Source organism: Staurois parvus, unplaced genomic scaffold (genome assembly GCF_062004578.1).
Source record: "Staurois parvus isolate SC_StPar_1 unplaced genomic scaffold, SC_StPar_1.0 ptg000716l, whole genome shotgun sequence".
NCBI lineage: Eukaryota > Metazoa > Chordata > Amphibia > Anura > Ranidae > Staurois > Staurois parvus.
In genome coordinates, this window is record NW_028318512.1 from 2,180,001 (window position 1) to 2,204,357 (window position 24,357).

Sequence of the window (24,357 nt, forward strand, 5' to 3'; positions counted from 1 at the left end):
CCCTAGCAACTTCTGGAACAACCCATGGACCGCTAGTTGGGACATCCTGAGCATATATAATACAACAGAAAACTGTTAATGATTGCAAACATACTACAGGTTTGACTAGTTGGAGACTAGGGACATATTTCAAAAGATTGTCAGAGATCACCGTTATAAATCAATGCTCCTACTCCTGGAAGTTGGGGCCAATAGGCTGCACTATAAGTATGCACCATCATCTGCAGGTTGGGCACCAGGGTCTACGTCAAACGCCAATAGAAGTCATACTATCCAAGCACTTCAACCATTGTCTGTAATGCAGTGAAAAGGCATCTTTGAATTTGCTGGTTTTTTTGTAAGTATGGTTGAACATAGTCCCATATTTACATAACTTTCTTGTATTGTCAAGGAACTTTTGAGCTGCATTGGGTTTAATTTGAGATAGAAGACATCTACTCATCTGTGGTCAGTCTTTCTATATGTTTGTGTGCTATCATTGTGTGGTTAACCCTCTTCCACTGTCTTCATCACCTGTTCACATCAAGCAAGGTAACTGACAGTTGTGAGCTGATTGGTTCCATTTGGCAACACACACTTTACTTGCGTTATACCGTCTAATCTTCCCTCACAGTGAGCTGCAATAAATGCTTTTCTTTATAAGACTAGAGAGATTCAGCTGAAACTATTACCTGGCGTCTGTCCAAACTATTCTTCTTTCAAAGTGATCCACGGTGAGGCCATTAGGCCAAGCGCCACTTTCCATGTCTTTGTAGATAATCTTTCTCCCTGCTCCACTCATCGAGGCCGATTCTATACGTGGAAATGTGGCATCCCAGTCTGTCCAAAACATTATTCTGCAGAGAGTAAAATTAATAGTTAATACGATAAAGGAAATTTATCCTCCATTTTTATTTTTTTGAGATTTAAATTTAAAGGACATTATGTTTCAAGTTATAGAAATGTGTATTTGCATATTTGGCTTTATTCAGTCATTTTTAAAGTGGATCTACACTCAAGTGACAACTTGCTATCTCATGGAATCATCCGAAAAATTTAATTTTGTGACCTGTTTGCCTTAAATTCTATCTGAAAACTTGCAGTGCTTTCCCCGATATGTGACTGTGTCTAGGCATTGATGTTTCAGTAACCTCATAACCAGGGGTGGACTGACAACTCATGGGGCCCCCGGGCAATAGGGGATCATGGGGCCCCTGTGTCCTTGCCCAAACTCAAAAAAGCCTATGAAAAAGGTACCAGGGGCATCTCATGGGACCCCATACTGACCCCAGGCCCTCGGGTAGTGCCCGAGTTTCAAAATGGTCAGTCCACCCCTGCTCATAACTTTATATCTGCAGTGTGAGATCATCTGCTGCCTCTGACTGATAGTCTCGTGAGATTTAGAGTAATATATGGTGATGTCACTACTGTCCTCCTTGCTGAAGAGGAAGCTGTACCTTAGAATAAAATGCTGAGCAAACTGTTGGCACTATATAAATCCTGTATAATAATAATAATAAGAACCTGCAATGCAAGGATTGCCATAATTCTACATCATTCATTCTGTGGATCTGTACTTTCTCCACCTCTCCGGTTGCTTCTTGATTATTCCCCCACCAGTCATGAGATTATAAGTGGGGCAGCTATTACTGGAAGACACAAAGCCCTGCCCCTCTACCACCTCCCTGAGACCCAGGGATTTATTTACCAAAGGCAAATAGGCTGTTTATTTTGGAAAGGAGTTTTTACTTTTCAAAGAAATTTTCCATTAGCTTAGTGAATGAGCTGAAGCTCTGCCTACTTCAATTATCCAAAAACACTGGAGCAAGAGACACTAAAAGTGGAGGGCCTAAATACCCTCCCAGCAGCAGCATCAGGTGGAAACTGATTACTTGAATCTGCTGGCTGCTAGGAGACACCAGCTGGTGGACACTGGAATTACAACCCTCCGTCCAGGGAACCACAGTGCAATCAGTATGTGATGCAGGTCCTGACAAATAGACTTTTTCAGTATCTCCAAAGAAGGAACAAGTTAAAATCTGCAATGACTTTCTGGACTTTTCTTTTTGTACATTTAACTGACCTAATGTGGGATGTTGTTATAATGAGGTTTTACATAAAAGTACAAAAAATAAAAACGTACAACAATCTGTTTTGTATCTTAAATGTAATTAACAATAACTATATAGGAATGCACAATGTGATGAATTCATGTTCAGTAAAGCAAATTTAAGTTCCATTAAAATCAACTAAGTCATTGAACAGCATTATCAAAATGATTTTCTCCAAACAGGGAATATCTAAAATGTTAGACTGCAAAGGTCAAGTACCACTTAATGTAAATGTCAGACAGAATGAGAAGCTGTAATAACTCTGGTTCCCTATAAAGCGCAGGGAGGGCGATGGTGGCCTCAGCTGGATAAACAGGCGCATTATCAGAACTCGCATGCCATATGAAAATGAAGCCAGGGTAAGGATCTATTGTTTCTGCATCTGCTGATGATTTCACTATAATTTCACCATGGAATTTCAATACAACTTTTTTGGTCCTTACACAATTACAATTTTGTACGTCTAATTAAACAATTCAGAGTTCTAAATCAATTGACAGATTATATAAATGGCCTGTAATAGAATAAAAAGTAATTAGGGACCTTGAACTGTTCAAACCAAATCACATGCCTAGCTTTTTTTTTTAGAGGCTTGAGCAAAGTATGGTGACCATTATGAGAACTCTAAGGCCACTGCATGTCATTCATCAGCCCAATGTAAGAGCTACAGTGGTTAGCAGAAACTCTCACATTACGAAGATGAATGGCAAGATATTGACTCAAAGTTGGAGAAGAGGTCCAGGTCTTTTCATACTGTGTACTTGAGATCCTGGGACGTCCTGTGCTCAAAGGAACTATTTTAAGAGAACCTGTCACCAAAAAAGCATCTGGAACAATGTCAATGTCCATTCTAGAATTGTTATAACAATGCAGCCCAATCACTCAGAGATTACATGATTTTTGACAGGGAGAGAATAAAAGTGAACATCAAAACACACCTATCCCTGTGATGTAAGGTTGATCAAATAAAATAAAGAATAATCAGTTCCCTAATGCATCCTCTCCCTCCTTTCATGTAATAGCCCTCTCTTTTTCTGGGAGTGTCTAACTACTCTCTGTGCTGGTGTACCTCCTCTGCCCCTCTTTTCCCCCTTTTAGGAGCAAAGGGGGATACTACTATTGTCACTTGAGTGACAGGTCTGAGTCTGCTAACATTACATTCAAGAAGCAGGCTCTCAACAGCAATCTCGGATCTTATGTCCACGCAAGGGTTCCTACAGGTACACGACCCAAATGAAATATGTTAAATGTACTCTTTTTGGGGTTTTTTTTTAATTGTTAAAATGTGGGTTTCATTAAAGTGGAACTATACCCTCCTAACCTCTATTTAGGTCTGCAGTTGCCAAATGTAACCAGCTTTGATACCAGTCATTTGGGAGCTTGAAAGTTTAACTGAGAACTGACAAGCCAAAGCAAAAAGAAAAGTTAAATAAATGCAGAAACCAACAACGATATGGTTGATTAAGGATGTAATAAGTTTTACTGAACAAAGATAATAATGAGTAGCTCATTAAAATATACAATTATAACCCTAGTTTTTGCTGCAACATTTAACTTTAACGCACTGATTCCTTTATTAGTCTGATGACCAGCATTGTTCAACCCACTTCCTCTGAGCCCAGGAAATTCTGGCCCACCCCAGCCTGTAACTGGAATGGACTGGACAGTGAAAAGAGAAGCAGCACACTGATGAACTCATCTCTCTGCTCGCTCCACCTATCAGCATGCTTCCTTTCAGCACATGAACTGGTTGGCTCTTTGTGTTCCTTCTCCCTCTCATACTCCAGCCCTGCTGTATTGGAACTGCAAGAGGCTGATACCAGGTCAAATTCAGATACTTACACGTACTTACATGTAAAAAATACATTTAATGATATATTATTTATTCCATAGTGACATTAATTTGTGTCTTTCATACCTGTCCAGAGTTCAGCTTTAAATTGGTGGGTTTAGGATTGGAGCTAGGATAAAACCACCATCATCTGTTTGATACCTGGGCTCTTTTTGGACTTTGTGTTTTCTTTGTTCTCATGTGCGTGCATTGAGCTGGGATGGGCTCTCTCTATGCCGACACCCTATTAGGTCTCCAGCGACTCGCTGGAAGTAATTGGGATGGGGACCTGGAGCCACACCTGAAATTTTTTTTTTTTTTTTTTTTATACTTGTTGTGGGTAGAAAAAACAGGTGCATCTCAATAAATTAGAATATCATCAAAAAGTTGATTTATTTCAGTAATTCAATTCAAAAAGTGAAACTCAAATATTGTATAGATTCATTACACACAGAGTGATATATTTCAAGCATTTCTTTCTTTTAATTTTGATGATTATGGCTTACAGCTAGTGAAAACCCAACATTCAGTATTCTCAGAAAATTAGAATATTACATAAGACCAATAATAAAAAAGGATGTTTAATACATAAATGTTAACTCACTGAAAAGTATGTCCATGTACAGTATAGTATTCACTTTTGTATGAATTACTGCATCAATGCGGCGTGGCATGGAGGCGATCAGCCTATGGCACTGATGAGGTGTTATGGAAGCCCAAGTTGCTTTGATAGCGGCCTTCAGCTCGTCTGCATTGTTGGGTCTGGTGTCTCTCATCTTCCTCTTGACAATACACCACAGATTTTCTATGGGGTTTAGGTCAGGCGAGTTTGCTGGCCAATCAAGCACATTGATACCATGATCCTTTAACAAGGTGTTGGTAGTTTTGGCAGTGTGGACAGGTGCCAAGTCCTGCTAGAAAATGAAATTAGGATCTCCATAAAGCTGGTCAGCAGAGAGAAGCATGAAATTCCCGGTAGAGGTTGCGCTGACTTTGAACTTGATAAAACACAGTGGACCAACAACAGCAGATGACATGGCTTCCCAAATCATCACCGACTGTGGAAACTTCACACTGGACCTCATGCAACTTAGATTCTTTCCCTCTCCACTCATCCTCCAGACTCTGGATTAACAAATGAAATGTAAAATTTACTTTGGACCACTGAGCAAACGTCCAGTCCAGTCCTTTTTCTCTTTAGCCCAGGTAAGACGCTTCTGATGTTGTCTCTGGTTAAAGAGTGGCTTGACACAAGGAATGTGACAGTTGTAGCCCATGTCCTGGATTCGTATGTGTGTGGTGACTCTTGAAGCACTGACGCCCTCAGAAGTCCACTCCTTATGAATCTCCCCCAAATTCTTAAATTTCATTTGCTTTGCAATCCTCTCAAGGCTGCGGTTATCCCTCTTGCTTGTGCACCTTTTTCTATCCAATTTTTTTCCTTCCACTCAACTTTCCATTAATTTGCTTGGAAACAGCACTCTGTGAACAGCCAGCTTCTTAAGCAATGACCTTTTGTGATTTACCCTCCTTGTGGAGGGTGTCATTCCCTGTCTTCTGGACAACTGTCAAGTCAGCAGTCTTCCCCATGATTGTGAAACCTACTGAACCAGACTGGGAGACCATTTAAAGGCTCAAGAAACCTGTACAGGTGTTTTGCGTTAATTAGCTGATTAGAGTGTGACATCACGGGGTTTATTTACTAAAGCTGGAGAGTCCAAAATCAGACTCCCTTTTGCATAGAAACCAATCAGCTTCTAACCTCAGCTTGTTCAATGAAGCTTTGGCAATGAAACCTGGAAGCTGATTGGTTTCTGTGCAGAAGGGAGTCTGATTTTGGACTCTCCAGCTTTAGTAAATAAACCCCCATGAGTCTACAATATTGAACTTTTTCACAATATTCTAATTTTCTGAAATACTGAATTTTTAGGTTTTCACTAGCTTTAAGTCATAGTCATCAAAATTAAAAGAAAGAAATGCTTGAAATAAATCATTCTGTGTGTAATGAATCTATATATGAGTTTCACTTTTTGAACTGAATTACTGAAATAAATTACCTTTTTGATGATATGCTAATTTATGGAGATGTGGTTAAGCTGTGCTTTTTACCACCTTCCAAGCAGCCCCCTTAAATGCATTTGGACAGGAGTGTAGTCATGCCTCAGCCATGAAGAATAAGGCCCTCTGTCACATTCAGCGGGCAGTACTGCCCACTAAGAGTGACTCATTAGACTGATTGAGGCTGCCTTACCACCATGTTCAATGCACACAATTGTGGCTCAGTGGTGCAGGTTTTTATTGGTTAAAATAAGCAGTGACAATAGGACATAAAGTTTCCTCTTTGCCTGTAAAATGCCATCTGAAAAGTGATCCACAATAGAGGATTAATGCTAGTGTAAACTAGCCCGAAGAGGGTATTTCTCTCACTTAGGAAAGATTTGCTCTCAGTTCCTGCTGCATCCCCAGGAAATAAAGGGAAGTCTCCCTAAACGGTACAGAGGGGAAAAAACTTTCAGGAATTTTAACCCTTCCTTATTCTATCTGTCTTAGAAAAAGCATTTTGTATTCAGATAAACTTTAACAGGCATGAAACTCAGAAATTACAATTATGCTTCCTTCGTACGTTGTCATAAAAGATTACACTTCCTCATTTTTGGATTTTGTCCCACCTCACAAGATGGCTGTTTAAATTAGGAAACAGAGGCACTTTAAGTCATTTCCATAAATGCAATAATAAAAAAAAAAACAGCAATTAATGAAGTTTGCATTTTTTTCTTCCAAAATATAATTAAAGCTAAAATGAATGTCCAAATATGAATAATAACAATTTACCCGTATCTCGGATCCAAGGCGATAGCTCTGGGGTGCTCCATCCCACCTGCTATTAATGTCGATCTCATTTTGCCATCTAATTTAGCAACTTCAATTTGATCCAAATTGCTGTCTATCCAGTAGATGTTCCCAGCTATCCAGTCTATCGCTAAGCCCTCAGGTGTGGCCAGACCATGCTGAATGACGACTTCAATCCCACTAACACCTAGAAAAAAGGAAAAAAAATGTAATAACTGCTAATTAGCCCAGAAATATGCACACATTTTTATCAGCTGTAATCATGGCTGTCATTTAGAGCATAATTGCAGGGAAGATCATTAGTAATCAGGAGTGAAAGGACTTTTACTGCTTTTGGCTTTTGTAAAGCTAAGAAAGGAAACTACTGTTACAGGAAGCCTTTAATCTTTTAAGTCCTCATGCACACTTGACGGTTTTACAGCTGCTGTTTTTGGCTTTTGACGTTTTTTTCTACAGCCAGTAAACCCCCCAGCATGTTATCCAATATGTTCGTGCACACATAGACTGTAATCAACGTTTTTTGGCTGGGGAAAAAAAAACAGTACTAGTGGGTTTCTAGAGGACTTTTTTAGCTGGACAAATGCTCAAATGCTGAAAAATGCGGCACAATGTGGTAAAACACCACAAACAGGCGTTTTTGGACTTTGTTTTACCCAAAAAAAATTTGGGGGTAAAAAAACGCTACAAGACACAAACGCAGCAAAACGTCACTAAATGCCCCATGTGCTTAAACTTTTCATACAGTTGCAAGAAAAAGTATGTGAACCCCTTGGGATTACGTGGAGTTTTGCATGAATTGGGCATAAAATGTGCTCTGAACGTCATCTAAGTCACAATAGAAGAACACAGTCTGCTGAACATAATACTACACGAACATTAGATGTTGCCATGGTTTAATTGCACATAACATGTAAACATTCACAGTGCAGGGAGGAAAAAGTATGACTTCTCCCAGAGCTAATTGGAGCCAGGAGTGAGCCAACCTTGACTCCAATCAGTGTGATGATATTGGATGTGTTGCTGACAGCTGTCCTGCCCTTAAAAAACACACACCTGTTTTGGGTTTACTGGTTTTAAGAAGCACTGTCTGATGTGAACCATGCCTCGCAGAAAAGAGCTCTCAGAAGACCTACGATCAAGAATTGTTGACTTGCATGAAGCTGGAAAGGGTTACAAAAGTATCTCCAAAAGCCTTGATGTTCATGTGTCCACGGTAAGACAGACTGTCTACAAATGGAGAAAGTTTAGCACTATTGCTACTCTCCCTAGGCGTGGTCGTCCTGTAAAAATGACTGCAAGAGCACAGCGCAGAATGCTGCATGAGGTAAAGAAGAATCCCAGAGTGTCAGCTAAAGACCTACAGAAATCTCTGGCACATGCTAACATTTTTGTTGACACATCTACAATAAGGAAAACATTAAACAAGAATCTGCAACTACAGGAAACGTTTGGTTGAGGTTATTGCTGCCAAAGGAGGGTCAACCAGTTATTAAGTCCAAAGGTTCACATACTTTTTCCTCCCTGCACTGTGATCGTTTACATGTTATGTGCAATTAAACCATGGCAAAATCTAATGTTTGTGTAGTATTATGTTGAGGAGACTGTGTTCTTCTATTGTTGTGACTTAGATGACGTTCAGAGCACATTTTATGCCCAATTCATGCAAAACTCCACATAATCCCAAGGGGTTCACATACTTTTTCTTGCAACTGTATGTAGAAGTGGATGTTTTTTAGTGTGCATATCCTTAGTACTCACATCTCAGTGGAGCAGGGCTCCCAAAATTTTATCCACCTAGGGCTCAATCACAGTATTGCAGCAAGTTTTTGCAGTTTTGGGTTTCTTTTAGGGCTCATTCACACTTGACTTTATTTCTAACTCTTGCCAAAGGCCCCTAGAGTGTTTTACAGGCATTAGACAGGAGTTTGGGAAGTTTTTAATGCTCCTCAAATGCTCCCCAAACGCCCTAAGCGTGATTTTGAGGCGGTTGATAGGCATTTGCCAAGCTTTAAAACCGCACCACAAATGCCTATAATGAAGTTAAATGGTATTAATGTTCCACAACCGCCTTGCAACTGCGTCGCAACCGCACCGCAAACGCCTGCCAGGCGTTTGCGGAGAGGCACCATAGACTTGAATGGGAGGCTTCAACTTCTTCTGACTTGACGCATCAGTTTTGCCGCAACGCAATGTGACGCAATGCTAACGCTTCAGTGTGAACAGCACTGTTTGCTGCCATATGCAGAACTTTCATAGGAGTTTGAGAAGCGTTGAAAACGCTTCCTAAAGCCTGTCTGACACCTGCTGACAAAGTTCATGTGAACTGAGCCTTAGACAGGTGGTAAAGCACACCCCCCTCCATGGTAGATCATTTTTTCAGAGGGTGGTATAGCAGCAGCTGGTAGGCATTCAGAAAGTGCTGCTGGCGCCTCCTGATGCTTGTTTTTTGTTTATACTTTTTATTGTCCAACAGCAATTTTCCATTGTGAAACCATGCTGCAAGTGTTGGGCTGTACAGTTTGACAGGCAGCACCACCTATCAAACTCTCCCATTGACATCAATGGGCCCACATTGCAGCCACGAGCCAGAGTAAAAATGACCATGGCCACAGCATTGGCCATGGGACGGAAAAAACACTGATCAGTTTCCTGTTTTTACTGTTCCCCCAACCACCAATTTGAGACCTTAATGAACAATGACTTACACTGCAACAAAGCATGTTGTGTACACTAAAGGGTTCACAATCACTTACTTATTAATAATTACAAGTATATTGCACCAACAATTTATGCAACACTTTACATATATTGTAGAGTCACACTAGTACTGCTCTCAAGGAGCTTACAATCTAAGCCCCTATCTCATAGGCATACTGTACATACCCATACTAGGGTCAATTTAAAGTGGTTCTAAAGGCTGAAGATTTTTTACCAAAATGCATTCTAGCCTTCAGATTACAGCTCAAGCCTCACCTTACACTTACCTAAACTCAATCTCAATCGACGCACTCTGCTCAAGAACAAAGGCTCTCTTGGCTCTCTCAGTGAGCAGGGCCAAGCCACATCTATGGACACACAGTGAGACCTCATGAGTGCCCTCATAGCATGCGGCTTGCTATGATAGCCACTTGGGGGAGGGATGGAGAGGAGCCAGGAGATGCTAGAGGGGGATCCTAGAAGAGGAGAATCAGGGCTGCTCTGTGCAAAACAATTGCACAGAGCAGGTAAGTATAACATGTTTATTTTTCGAAAATGAACTTTGATCCTTTGCAATCACTTTAAATCACAGCCATTTAAAGCCACAGTACATGTTTCTTGTCACTTTAAATAGTTTGTTTGTGTCCAGTTGGCCTTTACTAAGTGATTTGGCTGCTGCAAGTGCTGTACTATACTGTAGTAACATCTATATACAGTATGAAGCATTATTTATGGGTAACTACCCGTCTGCTGCCAGAACAACATCGAGCTGGCCTGAGTGCTTCTCAGCCATTCAGAGAAACCCTTGTATTTTTTAGCAATGAATACAAGGCTTCCTCTGATTGGCCAAGGTGGAGAGGCAGACTGATGACATCACAATCCCTCTCTCCTCGTCTCCACGTCATCATTAGACTTCTTGGGACAGCTCTGATTTTCTGACACAATCAACAGGTTTTTTTTTTTGCACTTGTCTAACAGATATACCAAAGAGTATTTAGTCATATGTTCAAGAGAAAAAAAGAGAGCAAAGAATAGTTCATTGTTTGACTGTGTGCATTGTAATGCACACTAGAACTTTGGCCAAGGGCATCAGATCCCAGAATTTTGGGGCACAGGTGCAGTGTCCAGGCTGAAATACGCTGTGGCTGGACATGCATGGATGCTGTAGCGAGTGGTACTCGCATTTAGGATCATATGCCCTCAGGTACGTATTCTCAAAACACAGAATTGCTTCGCTTCTTCAGGTTCACACTAGAGCTTTAGCTTCTTCAAACATTTAGGAGTGAATTTTTTTATATTCGTGTTTGTACACGTGTTCTGTGGGCTTTTTCAGGCTTGAGCATGCCCATTGGAAAGCTAACTACTAGGGGCAGGAAAGGCAAGAACAAGAAATGCATGGCTTTAGGCATTTTGTAAGCGTTCCTTTTGAAGTCTGTAGGGCTGAAAAACACATGACTTAGCCCTAAAGAAGTTCATGTACTTAGAGTGACAAGTGACATGGTGTGAAAGGACATGCTAGCACACAATGAGAATCCTCATATCCAACCTTTAAATGGGGAGAGAGGAGCACCCAGTGTCTGGAGTAATGGTACACTTGATGGGAGGATTACAATCATTTTTTGTGAGTAAAGAATGTATAAATTGAGCCAAAGCGTTTCAGGGGAACTGGCTCCTCCCTACCTCAGGGCTGTTTGTATGTATACACAGAGGTGGGTGGGTTCCATGGTGGTACATCTCATGCCTCTTATGATAGCAAATGTCGGCTAAAATGATGCAGAGGTAGCCTCATATCAGCATTGAAGGGTTTGTAGAAAATCACTTCAAACTGGTCAGGTGTGAACCAAGGCTAAACTGCAGTACAAGTGTTTTACCGTACATTACCATGATACATTGCGATACAACTTCAGGTATTTCACCAGTACAATGGAGAAGAGCCATCATCAACCGTGATAAAACAATGCACTTTCCTTGTGCCATTCATATAGAGAACAAGGAATGTTTAGTGAGCGCTACCCTAGGAGTAAAAGAAATAAATACACTCGCCCTTGTACCCTATGACTACGTGCTTCGCACAAAACGCGTCAGGGGGCTACAGCAACCAGACATCTGACCACCGCTGGTGGCCACTTTGAACATATGGTCAGTACATTTTATTTGATTACCTTGTAACACTCATTTTACTGGAATAAAGGTACTATATACAATATCACACTATGTGGTCTCTTATTGGGCACTCTGTGTGAGTGCCTTCATTCGCAGTGCCTATTCTAAAAGAGATGACCCAAGATGGCGATACTCACCAAAGGACCGTGATACCTCTATGCTGATGTGTCCAGACGGTTATCTGATGTATGAGCTGACCTGGGAACAGATGATCCACTAATTGTTTGGAGACGTAGGATTTCATATTGCGTGTTGTAAACGCACTTCTGGTGAGTGCGTATTTCATTCATTTGAAGCACACCATCTATCACTCCCGGATCAGGATATCCACACACCTGACATTGTGATCCTTCAGGATCCGCACGATTTTACCATACCCTATTGAACTATTTAGTCACTGAGAATCACCATTCGGTGACATCATCTGTTTGCACCAGTTGATATTGCATGAAAGTGTGTTTACTATAAGGGTATATCATTACTCAGTGCTGCACCTGTCTATTTTGATTCATATATTCATATAGAAAACAACCATTTGTCGAAATGATTGTTCTGGTGGATTTGACATTTGGGGGAAGATCTATTAAAATTGGGGCACTCAGAATCTGGTGCAGCTGTGCATGGTAGCCAATCAGCTTCTAAGTTCATGTTGTTCACTTAAGCTTTGGCAATAAAACCTGGAAGCTGATTGGTTTCCATGCAGAGCTGCACCAGATTTTGCATTCTCCAGTTTTAGTCAATCAACGCCTTGGTGTTCACACAAGGGCAGTGAGGGAAAAAGATCACCTTACCTGATGTATCTGATAATCGACCTCTATAGATCTTGTCCTCGACAACATCCGTCCAATATAGCAAACTCTGATTGAAATGGAAATCGAGAGCTATTGTGTTCCTTAGACCGGGAACCAACAGACTGTAATCCCGCTTATGAAGGTCGATCCGTCTTATCTCGTGACGGATAGAAAAAATAATGAAAGCTTCAAATGTATCTGAAATGAAATTAAAATCATTATTAGTAATATGCTCATTAAGAGCAGAGGTAATGACTACGGAGATGAGAATGGTAATTAGAAGGCTGGGTGCGTGCCGGAAACACAGATACAGGTCACAGCAGATCATTGGACATTTGTAACATAATGCTTGAAAGCTGTTTTAACCTGCTGTACAAAAACCATAGCCACAGGCACATCACATGGGAAAAAGTTGTTATATGTTTTGGACTGAAAATCTGGGAATTAAAAACAAAATTTAAAAAAATGAGCCTTTGTGGGTTTCCAAAACAAAAACCTACATGTAAGAAGAAATGGTGAGGAAATTTTAAAAAAAGACCATTGTGTGCGGTCACAATCCGTACTGTATTTACAAATATTAAAATATATTAAAATAAAAAATGTGACTAAATATAGCACTGGAGAGGCCAACATATTTCATTATAATGATAAAGTTTTATTCATGAATTAATTAAGAACCCAGAAATATAAAACTGAATTAAAGAGGAACTTTACCCTTAACCACTTGCCCTCCTAAAGATTCACCCCCCTTCCTGACCAGGCCATTTTTTGCATTAAGGCGCTGCGTTACTCTAGCTGACAGTTGTGTGGTCATGCAACACTGCACCCAAATGAAATGTATGTCCTTTTTTTCCCACGAATTGAGCTTTCTTTTGGTGGTATTAATCGCCTGTGCGTTTAATTTTTTGCACTATAACGAAAAGAAATTTTGTCATACATTTAAGCCAAAATGTATTCTGCTACATGTCTTTGCTAAAAAAAAACCCAATACGTGTAAATTAATTGCTTAACGTGAAAGTTATAGTGTTTACAAATGTGGTATAGATACTGGAATTTTTTTTTCTTACTAGTAATGGCGGCGATCAGCGACTTATATTGGGACTGCAGCGGGCATTCTGACAATGGGGAGAACTGACTTGATGTCGACATCCCCAGTGACACCATACAGTGATCTGTGCTAAAAAAAAAAGCACTGACACTTTACTAATGACACTGGGCAGGAAGGGGTTAACATGAGGGGCAATCAAAGGGTTAACTGTGTGCTGGGAGTGTTTTACTGGGGGGAACGTGTGTTGGTGCTTCACTGTAAGCACACTGCTCTGGATGGCTGTACACAGCCATCCAGAGCAGTGTGCCCGAGCCGATAGGGAAGAGGACTGTTAGTAAACAAAACAATCCTCCTCCCCATTGGAGATGCTCGGTAATCACCAGGTGCTGGAGCATAATCACCGGCTAGGACCCGGTGATGGACATCCACAGCCGTGAATGGCAGTATGGGTAGGGCGCGCGCCCCCTACCCAGAAATACAAAATTAAATATATATACAGTACATGATTTTGGCACCCTTGCTGCCCTGTAGCAGTATATCTGCTATAGGGTGGTCGGGATGTGGTTAAGGTCTCATCCACAAGGGTGCTTACACTCATAGTTTATAAATGGGCTGTCTCTAGAGCTACCAGGTGTTGTGTGCAGGCAGCCCATTCATATCTATGAGAATGCAATGCCTGCATGGACACAATGTCAGGAATCATAAACCAAGTGGAGACAGAAAGTGCACTTAAAATAACACCTTTAATAAAATAGCAAAAATAACACAGTTCTAGAAAGGTAGTCAAAAATAAAAGGCAGGGTTTGGATGCCAGAGCGGGTAATCAAATGAGCCGAGGTCAGGAAACCAGAATTCAGTGTAGCCAGGAGCAAAAACCAGGAACAGGAGGAGGAATAGAAGTCAGCCAGACTGTGTTGTACACAGGAACACACTGGAGATCATAGACCACTCAAGGGCAAGGAGGAAATTAGCTAAGCTGCTAAAATCGCAAAAATGGCTGACTGTGGGCTGGACTATTGAGGCAGGTGATGGTATCCAGGTGAATCAACGAGTGGCTGGTAATTAACTGATAGCTGAGCAGCTTCTGAGCACTGAAAGAAAAGAGCTGCTCATTGAGTAGCTGGAGCCCAGCCCTGACACACAGATGCTTGTCCCAATTTACATACAATCTAATGAGTGCATCAAACAAATGTCCAAGAGTCCAAGGTAATTTAATGATAAAATTGATTCATGATAGAATAAAGCCAACATGTTTCAGGAGCCAAACATACACCCCTTCATCAGGGCTACAAAACAAGCACAAATACAAAGGTCATACATCTAAAAGTAAATGTTTTATGATTTTTGTATTTGTACTAGTTTTGTAGCCTTGATGAGGGGAATGTTTGTTTGGGCACCGAAACACATTCCCTTTATTCTGCTATGAATCATTTTTATCAATAAATTACCTTCGACTGCAGGACAATAGTTTGGTGCGCTCATTGGATTATAAGTATGAGGATTCTCAACTGTTTGTCCTTTCCCTGTTCCTGGTGGTGGTTCCAGTTTTGTGGAGTATTTTTGACCCGAAGCCAGTGTGCCCAGTGACAGTTTTAGTGACCTTTAGAAAATATGAATCCAGGACCTTGTTTGTTCTTGTGCTTGTCCCAATTAGACAGTCTTGTGGGTGTGGGTAAGGGCATTGTCTGTGTTCAGGGCTGCTCACCCTGTCTAATTACAGTGCCATCATCCACATACAGAAAGAGAAAGTACAATTAAAATTAAAAAGTGTGTGTATCACTTAACAGCGAAATAGCAAATATAAATCTTTTAAATACTGTACAGCTTTTCACAGACAGTGGCTAAAGGTTAGCATTTCCGCCTAGCAGTACTTGGGTCGTTGGTTCGAATCCCAACCACAGTACCACCTGCCTGGAGTTTGCATGTTCTCCCTGTGCTTGCCTGGGTTTCCTCCGGGTACTGTGGTTTCCTCCCACACTCCAAAAACATGCTGGTAGGATAAGTGGCTCCTGTATAAATTGGCCCTAGTATGTGTATGTATGAATGTAAGTTAGGGACTTTAGATTGTACACCCCTTGAGGGTTGGGCGCGATGTGAATGTACAATATATATGTAAAGCGCTGTGTGAATTGAAGGCGCTATATAAGTAACTGTAATAAATAAATAATACTTAGAATCTTGCATAAGTCCAAATGTGACTGGCTCTCTTTAAAATGGACCATCCTTCTGTAATTGTAAAATTCAAATAAACATTGAGAAAAGCTACGGAATTCCCATAACTTACCCGCACTGCTGCAGGTTTCCCCATCCGGGTTTAGCATCCACCCTTCATAACACGAGCATTTGACGACATGTTTGTGCTGCTCACACACCTGGCTGCACCTTAGATGCTTTGTGCAATAATCCACAATGTCACAGGTCTTGTTATCTGCACTTAGGTACATTCCCTGAGGACAAGAACATACAATGCCCCTGCCAGGGGCCACGCTGCATTGATGACTGCAGCCACCATTGTTCAAGTAGCATTCATCTGCAACAGATATAAAAATGAACATAGCATAAGTATGCTAATACAAAACATAGCTCATGATTGTCTTTAAAAGCAGATTTGGTGTTTAAACCCATTTATGATTAGGCACATTTCTAACCAATAAAAGACTTTTATAAAAGCTGAACTCCAGGTATGATCTTTACTGTAGCTAGGACCAATGTATGCATATCTCGTAGCTGGTGGGTCGCCGCCAGGGCTGGATCTAGCCTGTCTGATCTTGGGGTGCAATTACTTTATCCTTGTGGCTATGTGCACTGTGGTGGTTGGGCTGGGCTTCAGTGCCTCATTATTCAGTCTACTCTAATGATGCCAATATTCCTGGGGGGAAGCACCTAAATACGGGGTCACCCCAGCACCCCCCAAGTTGTGGCCCTGGTTGCTGCAGGAGAAGCTGACAATCACAGTAGAAAGCACAGTGGCTAAATGTTTAGCACTTCAGCCAGCCAGTACTAGGGTCATTGGTTTGAATCCCAACCATGGCACCACCTGGCTGGAGTTTGCATGTTCTCCCTGTGCCTGCGTGGGTTTCCTCCGGGTACTCCAGTTTCCTCCCACACTCCAAAAAACATGCTGGGAGGTTAATTGGCTCCTGTCTAAATTGGCCCTAGTATATGAATATAAGTTAGAGACCTTAGATTGTACGCCTCTTGAGGGTTAGGGACTGATGTGAATGTACAATATATATGTAAAACACTGCATAAATTGACAATGCTATATAAGTACCTGTAATCAATAAATAAATCAGCAAAAATACAGTGATAACACAACCTCCCAGGTCCTGCTGGGGTTCTGTTCAAGCAGCTTCACTTTCTGCATGAAGGTGGTCACTAGTTCGGCACTTCTGCCATTCATAGAACACACTGAGTGTTTTCAATAGGCATTTGATTAGACAAGGTGAAGATAATAACTTCACTGCCCCTTTTCTCCAGCTCAACCAATCAGAGAATGTATTAATTAAAAAAAATATCAGGTGTTCAATGCAGGGCTGGGACAAGCGGTGGGCAGGAGGGGCGGCTGCCCTGGGCACTGCGGTATCACATGAGGTGGGGAGAGTGATGTAGGTAGATTGAGGGGGAGGGGATTTGTGTTGGGAGGGGGAATTTGGAGGGTGGTAGGGGGTAAGAGGTGTTCTAGGAAGGAAGGGGGGGGTAAAAAAAAATATTAAAACGTATCAGTTTTTGTCACTTATGTCCAACTGGAGAGATTTCCCCTTAATTTTTGTTTCATAGCCACTACAGAAAGTGAAGGAAAATCCCTGGTAGCCACCAGGATCACCAGAATGTAACGACCTCCTATCTCCTTCACTCCATCACCTCCTATCTCCATCACCTCCTGTCTCCATCACGCCATCACTTCCTGTCTTGATCACTTCATCCCTGCTTTACCTCCTGTCTCCATCATCTCCTGTCTCCATCGCTCCATCCCTCTATCACTTCCCTGTTCTATTTCTCCATCTTTCTATCACTACACCCCACCATCTTTCTTCTGTCCGTCCTTGTTTCATCATGTTCTCTGATCATTCATTCCATTCAAAATTCTATCCCTCCATCACCTCCTCACCTTACCATCCCATCCCTTCATTACTTTCTCCGGCATGAGTCACACCTCGCTCGCACTTAGAAAATCATGGATCATCTCTGAATCAGATGGTCTTGGATGGCTCTGGTCAGGAGATGCACATGTGCATTTCCAAGCATACTTTCACAGGCTTTTTAACAGGCATTGTTTTTCTACTTTTTTACAGGCATGAAAAAAATTGCCCAGATTTTACTGGCTTCCCGTAAAAATATGGGCGGTTGGCAACACTGGTGTTTACTAACAACACAGGGCTCTGCATGGAGAGCAGTGATGTGACTGTTTTTTCCTCCTTGCAAAGCAGGGAGATAGAACAGTCAAATTGCTTAGTAAAAGCAGCACACATTACATATTGTTGGGCACACAGTTAACCCTTTGATTGCCCCTAGATGTTAACCCCTTCCCAGCCAATTAGTACAGTGACAGTGTATAGAATTAGCACTGATCACTGTATTAGTGTTACTGGAGATGTCAGTGGCAGTTAGTCAGTTTACACCCAGAATCAGCTAGTGTGAGATTACCTGCCAGACTATCACAGTCCCACTATAAAGTGCTGATCATCGCCATTAGTGGTATAAGAAAAAAAATCAGTATACATATATACCATAGTTTGTAGACACTATAACTTTCACAAAAAATTATTAATATAACTTATTGGGATTATTTTTACCAAAGATATGTAGCAGAATACATTTTGGCCTAAATTCATGAAGAAATCAGATTTTTTAAATTTTATAGCAGAAAGTAAAAAATATATATTTATAAAATAAAAAAAAAAACAAGTGGTGATCAAATACCACCAAAAGAAAGCTCTAATAATAATTTAAATTTCATATGGGTACAGTTTGCCAGATACAGTAGTGCAGTGACAAATAGCAAAAAATGCCCTGGTCATGGAAAGTGTAAACCTTTCTGGAACTTAAGCGGTTAGTAAATCAATATTGCAAAGTCCTCCTGTGGCACGCCATGCTGAGTGCACCTGCTGCCTGCGTCATGATATAAAAAAAAATATATATATACTGTATATATATATATATATACACACATACACACACACTGCTCAAACAAATTAAAGGAACACCTTTGAATCAGAATATAGCATTAAGTCAGTTACACTAACTCTTGGGATATTGATCTGGTCAGTTAAGTAGCAGAGGGGGTTGTTAACCAGTTTCAGCTGCTTTGGTGTTAATGAAATTAACAGGTGCACTAGATAGGCAACATTGAGACGACTCCCAAAACAGGAATGATTTTACAGGTGGAGGCCACTGACATTTTTTTCTCAACTCAACTTTTCTGACTGTTTTTCACTAATTTTGCATTTGGCTAGGGTAAGTGTCACTACTGATAGCATGAGGTGATATCTGGACCCTACAGAGGTTGCACAGGCGGTCCAACTCCTCCAGGATGGCAAATCAATGTGTGCCATTGCCAGAAGGTTTGCTGTGTCTCCCAGCACAGTCTTAAGAGCATGGAGGACATTCCAAGAGACAAGCAGTTACTCTAGGAGAGCTGGACAGGGCCGTAGAAGGTCCTTAACCCATCAGCAGGACTGGTATCTGCTCCTTTGTGCAAGAAGGAACAGGATGAGCACTGCCAGAGCCCTACAAAATGATCTCCAGCAGGCCACTGGTGTGAATGTCTCTGACCAAACAATCAGAAACAGACTTCATCAAGGTGGCCTGAGGGCCCAACATCCTCTAGTGGGCCCTGTGCTCACTGACCAGCACCATAGAGCTCAATCTGCATTTGCCATTGAACACCAAAATTGTCAGGTCCACTACTGGTGCTTTTCACAGATGAGAGCAGGTTCACCCTGAGCACATGTGACAGACGTGAAAGGGTCTGGAGAAGCCATGGAGAACATTATGCTGCCTGTAACATCATTCAGCATGACCATTTTGGTGGTGGGTCAGTGATGGTCTGGGGAGGTATATCCATGGAGGGACGTACAGACCTCTACAGGCTAGACAATGGCACCCTGACTGCCATTGGGTATCAAGATGAAATCCTTGGACCCATTGTCAGACCCTACACTGGTGCAGTGGGTCCTGGGTTCCTCCTGGTGCACGACAATTCCCGGCCTCATGTGATGAGAGTATGCAGGCAGTTCATAGAGGAAGAAGGAATTGATACCATTGAATGGCCCCCACACTCGCCTGACCTAAATCCATTAGAACACCTCTGGAATATCATTTTTTGGTCCATCTGATGCTGCCAGATTGCACCTCAGACTGTCCAGGAGCTCAGTGATGCTCTGGTCCTGATCTGGGAGGAAATACCCCAGGACACCATCCGTCATTTCATTAGGAACAAGCCCCGAAATTGTCAGGCATGCATACAAGCATGTGGGGGCCATACAAACTACTCAGTACCATTTTAAGTTGCTGCAATGAAATTTTAGCAAAATGGACTAGCCTGCTGCATAATTTTTTCACTTTGATTTTCGGGGTCTCTTTGAATTCAGTCCTCTGTAGGTTGATATTTTATTTCCATCAAACGATGGGGCATCCTTACGTTTCTAACACATTACCCAGTCCATATCAGTATAGATATCCAGCATAATATTTTTCCCTATTGAGATCTGATGTGTTTTCAAAGTGGTCCTTTAATAGTTCACACCCAGTAAGTACTCATAGGAGAGGGAGGATTGGCTCAATGTTCGCCTTAGAGCAGAACCTTAGAAAACTCAGTTAGAAACATATTTTGTATATTTCTTGTAAATCACTTTCATGTCAATATTACTGACTCCTAAGATGAAGTGAGCCTAACACATGACAGGAAGAAAATGAGCAACCTAAGTGGAGAAAATGGCATTTTTTTTAACTGGCAGTGATTTCGGCATTGTCTAAGAACGGCATTCAAGGCTTTAAATGTAAAGAAGGGATGGAAAGAGCAAAAGAGGAAATATTAAGCGACTTGCAGGCAATTCAGGGAAGTCTCCCAGTGAAAAGGTTAGCATTTCATGACAGTCTTTATTGTCAGTGACAGGTGGAATGCATGTAAAGTTAGAGAGGCCTTGTTTTAAGCGCAGCCGGGTTAGTGGAGGTGATTGGTAATTTCCAATCGGAGATCTGAGGTTAGGTGTCATGACAGAATCACATATTGAAGACATAAATAACTTGCATTTTAATGACATAGCCAGAACGTGGATGGGAGGCAGATGGGGAAAGAAGAAAAGGAACAAAGTGCTGAATGTACTTGTTCCATCTAAACTGCTTTTAATGGTCATTATCTTAAAGCTGAAAACCAGGCAAACAGGTCAATACAATAAAAATGCACATATGGGATCTGTTTTACTTGCAAAAAAACTTGCATTTCTGTCCATCCAGTCCTAAAACGTACACAGGTCTGCCACACAGCAAAACCCTATCTGGCAGGGCAGAAGACTTGATTTTTCTCAGCTGCAGCTAAGTTACAATTACGGGTTTTGTTCCCACCTGATCCACTGACTGGACAGTGAAGGATAAGCAGCAGACTGATGAGGTCATCTCTCTGCTCTCTTTTCCTATAAGCATGATCCTTGTTAGCACATGAGCACTGCAGCACAACTGTCATGCTCTGTTTTGCTGCTTCTCCTTCTCTCAGCCTGAGTTCAATTGCACAGGAAACAGCAATAGGCTGATCCAAAGTTAAATTCAGGTAATTGCATTGCTGAAATACATTCACTGGTGTAATAATGAATGCAAAGCTGAATTAAATTGTATTCAATTTTTTAGGGGAGGCAAAATACATCAATAAGAATGATAGAAAACTATGAATGCACATGACAATAAATGTAGACATAAATGTAGCCCCCTGGTCCTAAACATGGGCTACTATGTAAATGTAGTTTTTGGGTGTGCTGTAGTTAGCTCAGGCTGATTGTACAGTTTCTTTATTTGGCTTTCCCCTAATCTCAGTTGGGTTGTGCATTTCCCACTGTCACCAGTAGGTGTCACTTGTGCCACAGGTCATAGTATGAGATTGCACAAATTGAGTTATGAATATTTATATTTCCTCCAGACAGCCCAGTAGGAGGTTCTATGGCCACGGATGCATGCTGGGAGGGTATATAAACACTTGGGACGGGCCATATGCTCGCTTTTTTGCCTCAGGCCAAGGCCTGAGAAGGTGCTGCTGATGAGAGCCCTCCTGTTAGGCCCAGAAGCCTGCCTGGGCCTACCTGTTTTGAAGTGTCCTGCCTGCCATGGAGGAAGCCGTGCCAGTGTGAGAAGATCCAGGCCCCTTGCTGGAGAGAGCCAGGATGAAGGCTGGTCTCAAAGAAGGGCCTGGTAACTCTCTTGGAGGCTGCACTACATGCTGAAAACATGCTTGCAGTGTTGCTGGGTTGGCTTAAAGTTTCTAACACTGTGAAGCTGGACTTTGTTCTGGATCCAAAGAGTCTGTAAGTGATCTGTGAAGCATCTGAAACCCCTAACCCTCCCCTTCCATTTCCTTTCAAGTTCCAACATTGAAGCTTTGAAAAAGACCTAACGTGACTTGTGCCCAATTTCTGTTCTAATCTCCTTTTTTTTCAGCAGAGGACCTTTGGAGGTACTATCTTGTCTTCAAGGGAGTCAGGGGGGCGCTACATGAATATCATGTCAAAGATTTAACAGGCATTCTGGGTTTATAACAGAAGTGGTCATATCACTAGTGTAAAGAATGCATTTGAACAAAGACCCCCTTGGAATCAAGGGACCATTAATAGTGGATTTGGTCCAGGGTGCTAGGTTCTGTGCAGTGCCCCAAAAACTATTCTTACACAGGGGACCTTTTATGTCCACCACAGGGTTGTAGGTTGCCTCAACTAAGAATTCTGCCTATGTGAAGTATCTCCATTCTTGATCAGTGGTCTCCAAACTTTGACCCTTTGATTGCCTTTATCCAGCTCTTGGGCCACTATTTCTTCAACTGACACCAACAGTGGGGCACTATTCCTCCAACTGACATCAATGATGGGACACTAATCCTCCTACTGACACCAATAATAGGGTACTATTCCTCTCACAGATGCCAATGATGGCGCACAATGTTTCTCACTGACACCAACAATGGGGCACTATTTCTCTTACGGTCACCAGTGATGGGGCACTATTCCATTGACACCAATAATGGGGCACTGTTCCTCTTATTGACATCAACCATGGGGCACTATAATTCTCACTGACACCAATGATAGGGCATTGTTACTGATGACAGGACATCTTCTACTCCCACTGGCCACAGTCCAGCCCCTTTAAAGTCTGAAGGATAAAAAAATTGGTCCTTTGTTTAGAAAGGTGGAGACTAATGATAGGGCACTATTTTTCTCACTGACACCAATGATGGGAAACTATTCCTCCCACTGACACCAACAATGGGACACTATACCTCTTACGGACACCAATGATGGTACACTATTCCTCCCACTGACACCAACAATGGGGTTGTATTTGTCTTACAGACATCAATGATGGGACACACTTCCTCCCACTGACACCACAAATGGGGCACTATTTCTCTTACATACACCAATGATGGGTACTATTCCTCCCACTGACACAAACAATGGGGTTGTATTCCTTTTACAGACATCAATGATGGGACACTATTCCTCCCACTGACACCAACAATGGAGTTGTATTCCTCTTACAGACATCAATGATGGGAGACTATTCCTCCCACTGACACCAACAATGGGGCACTATTCCCCTTAGGGACGCAAATAATGGAACACTGTTCCTTTCACGGACACCAACAATGGGGAGTTGTTAGCGACGCCAAGACATCTTCTACTCCCACTGGCCACAGCCTGGCCCCTCTAAAGTCTGAAGGATAGTAAACAAGCCCTTTGTTTAGAAAGTTTGGAGACCCCTGTTCTTGATCATCAAGCATTTTAGTGGATTCAAGGACTTCACATTAAACTGGTCCTATTGTGCATGGATATGTGTTTGGGACATTACAATTTAAGTGATCTATTTAGAAATGTTTTCATGCAAGATCCACATTTTTCACTTCATTTTTTTCATTTTCACCCAAAATTGACACTTTTTGGATTCCATTGAGAAAAGGTTTGAATTCTAGGTATAATTTGCATATTTCTTGTTTGAAATAAAAATGATAAAAATATCCATAAGCTTCTCTGGGAAAAGGCTCTGTTGGGTTTATTTATTAAAGGCAAATAGGCTGTGCACTGCAAGTGCAGTTGCTTTAGATTTAATGGGAAGCTCTGCTGATTTCTTTCATCCAATCATGTGCAAGCACATTTTTTTTTCTTGCATGTTCCCCTTGGATCTAGAGCAACTGCACTTTCAGCAGACTTGCAGTGCACAGCCTATTTGCCTTTAATAAATCAACCCCACTATGTTATAAATACTTAAAATTAGTGTATTCTAAAGTAACAACAAGCAAAACAAATATCTGCAAGTATTTTTCACAAATTTCTGTTGTGCATCTAAAACAAGCAGTATTACAGATCAGCAACTATCCCAGCAGGAAGCCGTGATGCAGAACATTTGTCTCTAAGCAACATAATCATCTTTCAACATTTGATAACATGTTGCTTTATGTCCTTATTTTTTCTTCTGTTATTTATAAGGTCATATAGGTATTAATGTTTATTCATTGGGATTTATTTCAATCAAAATTATACATTTATAACAAGACCATAACTATGTGTGGTGGGTTACCATAACCCCCTGCCTCTCTAATCTCCATCTCAAATGTAATTCCTCCAGTGATAGAGATCTCTAACTGTTTTTAAAGCAGTTATATAAAAGTATAAATTACACATATAT

At 41.4% G+C, this 24,357-nt stretch overlaps 1 protein-coding gene across 1 annotated transcript in view; it reads right to left on the reverse strand.

The window, feature by feature from the left end:
* The window catches only part of LRP1B (LDL receptor related protein 1B), a 2,076,109-nt gene that overhangs the window by 801,770 nt on the left and 1,249,982 nt on the right, over positions 1-24,357 (reverse strand). Inside the window, exons 23-26 of the mRNA XM_089653623.1 lie at positions 15,755-16,000; positions 12,423-12,620; positions 6,754-6,958; positions 672-836 (exon numbers count right to left, since the gene is read on the reverse strand). Coding sequence (XP_089509749.1) covers positions 672-836; positions 6,754-6,958; positions 12,423-12,620; positions 15,755-16,000 — 814 coding nt within the window. The remainder of the gene's footprint in view (positions 1-671; positions 837-6,753; positions 6,959-12,422; positions 12,621-15,754; positions 16,001-24,357) is intronic.